At 30.9% G+C, this 8,795-nt stretch overlaps 1 protein-coding gene across 2 annotated transcripts in view; it reads left to right on the top strand.

Moving 5' to 3' along the window:
- The first annotated feature begins 1,236 nt into the window (after positions 1-1,236).
- The window catches only part of LOC118181592 (uncharacterized), a 124,879-nt gene continuing 117,320 nt past the window's right edge, over positions 1,237-8,795 (top strand). Inside the window, exon 1 of one of the 2 annotated variants that reach the window (XM_085824825.1) lies at positions 1,237-1,503. In XM_085824825.1, the coding sequence (XP_085680951.1) occupies positions 1,390-1,503 (114 nt within the window). In that variant the 5' untranslated portion in view covers positions 1,237-1,389. The remainder of the gene's footprint in view (positions 1,504-8,795) is intronic. The other variant, XM_085824820.1, reaches the window with a different exon arrangement.

The raw sequence follows: 8,795 nt of genomic DNA, 5'->3' as shown, positions 1-8,795 counted from the left end.
AGGCTAAATCAAGATTAATGACTACAAGCCAGATCAAATAATAGACAGGAAGAAGTTCGATCATCTTTCTATCCTGCAGTCAACTCGTGAAAGGCAAAACAGAGCAAAATTTTCTTCTTTCTAGATCTTCCACGATAGTTATTCTAAGTAGTGTCTCATCAGCCATTATTTGAATAGAACAGACTATAGAGACATTAGGCTATTTCGGAAGCAAGATAGATTGAAAAAATGAGCACCGCCTTCGCCGAGAACCAGCTGATGAACGTCTGGAATACGTGCCCAGCGTACAGATCGCCACACCACGAAGTCAGGCTAGGAAGGCGGGAGAAATACCTTATAGACTCCCCCTTTTAAAGGGCGACTGGGGTTTTTAGGGGACCCAATCGCCAAATCCTGGGTGCTGAGAATCATCATAAACCACCCTTTTAGTTCGGGCGCCACTGTAGAGACATTAGGTTATTTTGAGCGCAAGAGAGATTGAAAAAATGAGCAACGCTTTTGCCAAACCACGGATCTCTGCAATGATGTCTTCATTCATCCGAGTTTGAGAAAAGAGACTATTTCCGGATTCATCATCAATATTTACCCATCCTTCACAAAATATTCCGTGCCAACGAAAAATATTGGATAGTAATAATGATCCGTGCAGCTTAGCTTTAAGTAACATTTCAGATGTCTCTTATGGTGTTTTTTCCGCTTTACAGAAAAACTTTATTGCTACTGTTTGTTTAGATTTACAATCCATGATAGCAGATATTCATTAAATCAATGCAAACGAAGAAACTTCTGTCTATAAGCAGACGATATTTAGGAAAAACAAGTTGAGAAAAAATAAATGTTGTCAATTATCGTTTTGCAGTTTACTGGAATTTATTGAAAAATTAGTCCTAAAACTTTATAGACTCATTGTGTGTACAGAAAAGCCCATGAATATAATATAATAAAAAAGTTTATTTACTTATCAAAAAGTCGTTCATCTGAGCACTATCTGCTAGAACCCAATAATGGAAGTATTCAAGAATTACCCCTCTAACCTTGCGCCAATAACCGACCGCCAAAAATTATGACAGATGCGACAGAGTTACTATTTTTAATAACTTTACTTCCGACGAAGATCTTCCCCTTTGTTTATCTTTGTTCTTGTCTTGGCGCGCGGAATTGGCGCGAGCTCTTTTTCCTTCCCTCCCTGCAGCAAACCTAAACACGTGTTCCCAAGGTTCGAATCTGACTCAAAAAGAGTCAAATATAGTCGAAGAGTCAGCCAGCCCGCAAACGATAACTAATCCAGAAGGGTGACTGTACGACGAACGAACGAGTTTTTTTTAAATTTAAATTTCTGAACGATATACTTGCCAGAGCAAATTTTTGAAGAGTTCTGTTTCATTAGAGATGGCTTACCAACGACCGTTCTTGATATCCCTGAAGAGGGCTGATTCTCAGCAAAGATGGGGATTTGGAATCAAGGGGGGAAGAGACTATGGACAGCCACTGACAGTGCAGTCGGTAAGCAAAAAAGAATATATTTATTTAACTTAATTTAATACAATGCACTTCCAGTTATCCGAACTGCAGATATCAAGAGTTCTAGTAATCCAAACACCTCTTGTTTGGATAGCTAGGAAAATAAGCTTTCATACACCTCCACAACGGTATTATGGTTTTTTGTTTAGAAAAAAAAATGTGATAAGATATCAAGCAGACGTAGTTGTTATATCGAATATGAAAAAGGGATTGAATTAATATTTTATAACATAAAAGTGCATCGCTCAGGGCAACCTTAAGTTAATCCTTTAAAAGACTTCCCAATTTTTCCCGACTTCTTAAGAGCATTTTGCATCGCGTGTTATTTTCTAAGATGAGCCATATCAACAAAATAAGTTTTTAACACCTTGTATACTGGGTAGAACACAAAATCCTGGTTTATATATATATATAATCTTCTACAAAGTATAATGATAATGAAGAAAGCTTTCCGTAATATTTATATTGGGAGCTTTTTTGTATACATACTTTTTCTAACTTTATTCGTTCTTTCTCAGACAACAATGCATATTTTGAAATCTTTGATATTTTAATAAGCATATCTTTTTGACTAAATATTTAAAATATTTAATGATTTGCTCTATCTATATTTCAACGTCCTGTGTAAAATAAAAGGGATCTCATTCAAAAGGAGAATGTTTTTTAGGATATCAAAAAGGAGTTATTGTTTTCGGTTAACAATAGAATCCTGTACTTTACAAATAAGCAACATGAGAACACCTGCCAATTGAGGATCCGTAAACTCTTTTATATACGTATATTGAGTATTGTACAAAGTTCATCGCTCATCTACTTAAAAAAATGAATCATTTATAAAGTGTTTTATATTTAATTACTAACATTTTGTAACACATTTGTGTTAATTTTTAATAATAATTTTTTTAAATTTTTAATAATAATTTTCTTAAATAACAATTTGTGTTATTTTTTAATAAGAATTTTTTTAAAAAATTTAATAATATTTTTTAAAATAATAATTTGCGTTACTTTTTACTTTAAGTGCTCTAATCAAAATACGTTTCTAACACCCTATGATATACCGACTGGAAAACTTCTGTTTCTTGTGCATATCTGCAACTAAAATAAAACAGAAAATAATGATGAAATTCTGTAGAAATTTTGCAGCATACAAACTGCACTTTTTTATATATTCCATTTTTCAATTTTAACTATTTATCAAAATAAATTTTTAACTATCAAATCAAAATACACGTTTTTAATATTTTGGTACTTTTTGTTTAAGAACTTTTATGTTCAAAAAAGGCATGTGAAAACAATTGCCAGAGCCTGAACTGAAGCTAAATTTTATTTAATAATAAGGATTTACTTTATAACTAATACTAGATATTATTTCAGTTTTTAATAGCTAAATCTCCTCTGAGTTGTCAGAACATTCTCCCTTAAATAACGTAAAAGAATAAGCACACTTTATATTTACGAAAATTTTAAATAAATTTGGAATATGTATGTATGACGCATGCATCCATTAGTAGTCTTCAAACATTAATGGAAGCAGTCTTGGTTTTTTATTTTACCACACAAACTAAAGGAAATATTGTAAGAGTGAAACATTCCGGGTATCATATTTCAACAAAAATCTCCATTTTGATCGCTCCCGAAACCAAGTGGATAATTGTTTTTGCTTGACGTCTGTACTTATAGACAAAATCAAAGACTCTTTTTTTCCTAATATGAACTGTAAAATGAATTTAAAACTGATTCAAAATTGACTTTTTCTTTCGTGATGTTTGTGAGTATGTACGTATATGTATCTAAAGGTATGTATGTACGTACGTATGTATGTATATATGTACGTATGTATAAAAACGATTACCCGTAGAAATTATTGAAATTGTGTATCTATAACATCTAGTTGTGAACCTTTTTTTTATTGCAATCGACAGTACCAAGCATGTGCATATATCTATCCAAAACCTTAGCCGGCTTTTAAATAACGAAAATATTTGTTTTTGTAATGAAAATATATTGAAAAAATAATATTTATCGACAAATAACAAAAATTAATTTTTAATGCTGTCTCCTGATTCATATACTATATTTAGGAAAGTTTTATATACATTATGAAAAAATAAAATTAGAAGTTTGACTCCCGGCAAAAATTGACCGAGATATTTAATTTCAAATTTTGCAGTTTTTAATGTCATTTTCAACTTGCCTTAATGGATCCGTTAATTAAGTTAGAATAATTCGAGGAAATAAATTTAAATGAAGTGCAGAAAAATATATGTATAATTTAATAGGACGTATAAAATGGTGTCCATATCAGATTTTCTAATTTGGCATAAGTATATATATTTAACTTTAACAAGAGTATAAATATTTAACTTTCAAGAGTATATATATTTAACTAACAAGAGTATATATATTTAACTTTTTATATATTTAACTATATAAAAAGTATATATATTTAACTAACGTCTAACGCAATTTTTGTTGAATGTATTACCATTTATTCTTTCAAATGCATTTTGCATGCTCTTTTCATTATTATTAAATGAATTACTACTTATAATTTCTTACTGCATTGATATAATTTTGGAATGGTTATGGTAAATCATATGCACGAGCGAACATAGTATTTCTCCCTGATATATTTTGAAAACTTGCCTAAAAAGGACTATTTTGGCCTGAGTATTTTAAGAACTAAGATACATGTGTTTAGCAAGAAAATGAAACTTTCCTCAACTTTAGAATAGATATCTCCAGTATCTTAAATATTCGAAATTTCATAACCTAGCAATTTCTGTTTTCATAGAGTATTACGTTACACAGTAACGACAAAAGAAAGATAAGAGTTCCCCATTTTAAATTAATTTGAAAGTAAAGTACTCATTATGATACTTAATTTTCTGTTTGCCTGTAGTTTACAAAATAATTTTCGAAAATCTATATATCTATTTGACTTTTGAGTATATTTTAAAACATCGCAAATGAAGAGATTATAAAATGGACCTGGAAGCTTATGGCCGCAGATACATGCAATTCTTTTAAACTTAAAGCGAGTAAAATAGATATCCTCCTTGATCTGCAAATACTTTTAAAAAAAACTAATCATTTCTCTATCTTCTTATAGCGGCCGAGCTGTAAAGACGCTGAACACTGGTAGTTCGGTCTGAGGTTCGAATCCCGCGAACGGGCTGGCTGCATGGGCGTTTTCGTGGTTTTCCCCATGTGTAACGTGTATACGAGCCGGTTTCTCTTAGAAAGTCCTCCACGAAAGGCATCCCTCCCTTTAGGCAGATAGCCCTCGTGTGCTTTGCCATAATTAAATACACCAAACCTATCTTCTTATAATATCTTAAATTCCATACACCTTTGTCATCTTGTAAACATCATTCTCGATGCATATTAAACAGCAAGGCTTTCGAAATGTGTATGTGTTTGTAAAAGAGGACGCTTTGGGAGTAAGGTAAAATCTGAAATCTTTTACATTTAAAAAAATTTTTTTATTTTCTTTCTATAAGAGATTTGATTTTAGTAGCAGTTATGCATTTTGTATGAAACTTATTCACTGTCGTCATTGTGGTTTCACTGTAAACAGAAATTCTAACTTCATTTAGGGCATTTTCATGTTTAATATCGGATTAAAGATGAATAAATAGGTATATACACAGCAGAGAAGATTGAAACATGAGTTTGTAATTTAATTTTACGTTCAAGAAAATATTCACCATAAATAAATACACAGAAAGCAGATAATTTAATTTTACGTTCAAGAAAATATTCCCCATAAATAAAAACACAGGAAGCAGTCGACAGCAGTCCACAGCAGGATTCTTGTCGAATTTTTAACCATCAGGGAAATATCTGTTCCAAGCTCATGATAAATTTTAGGAAATAATTTCAAAATATTTTTGGTAAAATAGGATATTGAAATCTATTTCGCCTATTTTCTTGCAGTTGTTTTAAGTTGCAATAATTTAAGCAAAAATGATATCTCTAGCATTTTAATAATCATAAACATTTCTGAATGTAAAAAGTCTGGAATAACTTAAATGTTTTGATTCTTCAAATTCCGAACTTCAATATTTATCTAATTTCAGAGTGATATGCCTTTTTTTTTAGATGCATATTCCTGCACATTCAGCAACTCTGTTTTAACGATGATTTTTCATGAGCTTTTAGCCATTATTGCAAGAATTAACAATAAAATTTCTGTTTTCTTTTTTTGAGTTAATGTTTTAAACAATAATAAAATTGAAAAATATTATAATTAGAAAAAAAGAAAAAGATCTTCCAATATACACTGCGGGGAAAAAAAGAGGGACAGTCGTATATCTCCCCTTTTACTGGGACGATTGACAAAATTCAAATTGGGATTTTCGTGCCTTGAAAGCGCGAATTAGGATATGTATTAGACTTATATACGGCGTTCCTCTAATATAAGTATTTTGGCTCAAAATCGGAATTTTTCTGATATCATACGCAAATTGTTTCCATATTCCGATTTTACGACTCAAATTATGCCAAACTGCCAAGTTTTGTAAAAATTCGCACGAGCAGTTTTTAAAAACTTTTGGCTTCTCAATGTTAATTGACTTTTGGTTTGTATTTATTAATCTCTCTTTTTTTATTAAACTTATTTGTTTCTTAATTTCACATTTCGAAATTTAGGTTCATTCCAAGTAAAATTCGCCAAATTTTTTTATGATTTATTTTTAAAATTTGTATTTTTAAAAAAATTCTATAAAATTTTCGAAAAACATTTTGAATTATAATCTATAAAATTTTTACCATCATTTTAAAGTAGATGTATTTCGAAGCATAACTGATTTTATTCAAAAGTTCCTAAGATATACGTGAATTCACATTTTGGCGCGTTTTGAAATTTGGCATATTTGTTGAAAGCGTTAATAACATCAAATGTGTTTTAGGCACTTTGTTTAAAATTATTTGAAAACAGGAGCGATGTCGCTTTTTTTCCGCTCATGCATAATGCAAAAAGGGAAGGAAAAATAGGTTGCCATATATTAAGAAGCTCCCCAAATGAATTATTATTATCGCAAACTGAAAAAAAATGCGTCAAGATAGGTTTCTGAATATCTCCGTAAATTTCACACCAAATTTTACAAAATTTAATATTTAGGCATAATTTGAGTCGTAGAATCGAAATATAAAAAAAATGACTATGTCATTTCAGAAAAAGTTCGATTTTGTATCAAAATACCTATATTAGAAAATGTTATATACAAATCTAAGATATATCTTAAGTCGCGCTTTCGAGACATGAAAAACTGAATCTGAATTTCGTCAATCGGGGCCCAGTAGAACGGGAGATATTGAAGTGTCCCCCCCCACTTTAATTTAATTCATTTATTTATATTTTTGCGCAGTGTATATATATTTCTTAACTTGCTCAGCTTGTGAATTAGTTACCGATTGAGTAAATTCGAAAGGCACAATAAGTATCTCGCGCTTTGTGTCTGGCATCAACTTTCTGTGAATCGGTATGCGCAAGGGTATATGGAGGTTAAATGAAGGATCTTAGTTTTTGTGCGATGCCAAAGGGCTTCTTTTAAATTCTTTCCGTTCTTGTCATCCTCAAGAATATGGGAATCTAATCATTGTATGAAATCATTTAATTTAGCAGATTTAAAAAATTGAGTGAATAATGTAAAGTAAATAATTAATATTATACTATATAGGACAATGAAAAAAAATCATGCACAAAATGTAATGTGGGAATACCTTTCTTGCTAGTCCGGACTCTTCATTAAAAGTTTATTAATGTGTTCTTTCTCTCTACCTGTATATATATATATATAAGAAAAATAAATAGGAAATTTAAATTTATGTTTCGTTGAAACAGAGAAGTAGAACATAAATGAGCAAAGCAGTGAATACATTCATCGTATAAAACTTCGAAAAGTGATATATATAGACTTAAAAAAAAACTAAAGTACCATAAAAGATATAAAAAGGTTGTAGAATCATTAGGTTCTAGGGGTGGACGACCGTGTAAAATTCTCGATGCTCTCGCCGGGATCTCTGGACCGCACGAATACGTGTCGAAACTGCTTCCAGTTACAACAAGAAGAAATGCGGTGGAAGAAAATGCATTATAAAGCAATTTAAGTTCTTCTGACATTTAAGCTGGTGCCCCAAGAAATGTAAAAATCATGGCCTATTTGAGCTAACTCCTGAACAATTTTGAAAAAGATAGTACTTGGGTAAAATATTTTAAAGAATCTTAAACTTTGGAAAGCCAAGAAGGAAAAAATGGCCTCTGCCCATCTTGCGAAATATGAATGCAGTTTGAAGAATAAATTTTTAATAAATCGATAATAAGTATGCAAAGACAATTTTTTTAACTTAAGTCTTTTTGGCCTTGCTAAATTGTTCATTAGTTAGCTCGGAAACAAGCTATGATTTTACATTTCTCAGGCAACAGCCCATTGATGGTGATGTTATGAGAAATATAAATTATCTCTTTATGTTTTTTTACGCTACCACACAAAAATAGGTAAACCATCATACATAATCAGCATTTAACAAAATAATCTTCTCTATCCGGATACCAGATATTCGCCATGCAGTAATGAAATATAGGTAAACATGATTGTTTGATTTTTCTTTACTCTCTGGGCTCAAGTTTATAATAATTCAATTAATTTTCCCACCTTCCAATGCTATTCTTTTAATACGTAAAATATTTTTCCTAGTTACACAGGCCAGACTTAAACTAATAAATAACAAAATTAGTTTCCAGTGATGTGAAAAACTACAAGAAATTATTTTTCATAGTTCAAGAGCCAGCCTTATACATCACTAATTTTGGAAGTTTCTTAAGCCAATCATATTCTAAAACCAAGAAAATTAACTTATAGTGTAAAGTTGTTTAGTTAACTTTTAATTATAAGGAAATAACTTTCCTAGATACAAACTGATAAGTTTTTAACTAATTATACTAATTTTATATTGCAAGGGTTAATTATTGTCATCACAACTAATTCTGCGCTGTGCTGAAATTTCAGTAACAACTCAAATAAAATGCAATTTAAATATTTATTTCAGCAAATGGTAATGTTTACAGAAGTTAACAAAAATTATCCACCGATACTTCAGGGAATCATAATAGTGTCATACGTGCTCCTCCTGAGTCGGCACTATACGGACTGGAAAACCAAATGAGAGTCTCAATATCAGGCAGTGGGTGGATCTAGCCAAAAGTCACCATGGGAGGTAAGAGAACGGCTTAAGACCGAGTGCTCTGGACCCCAAACCAAAGGAGA

Source organism: Stegodyphus dumicola, chromosome 1 (assembly GCF_044657685.1).
Source record: "Stegodyphus dumicola isolate Sdum_Otavi_A_Nest chromosome 1, ASM4465768v1".
NCBI lineage: Eukaryota > Metazoa > Arthropoda > Arachnida > Araneae > Eresidae > Stegodyphus > Stegodyphus dumicola.
Note: the sequence above shows the minus strand (reverse complement) of the source record. Positions and strands in the feature narration are given on the sequence as shown.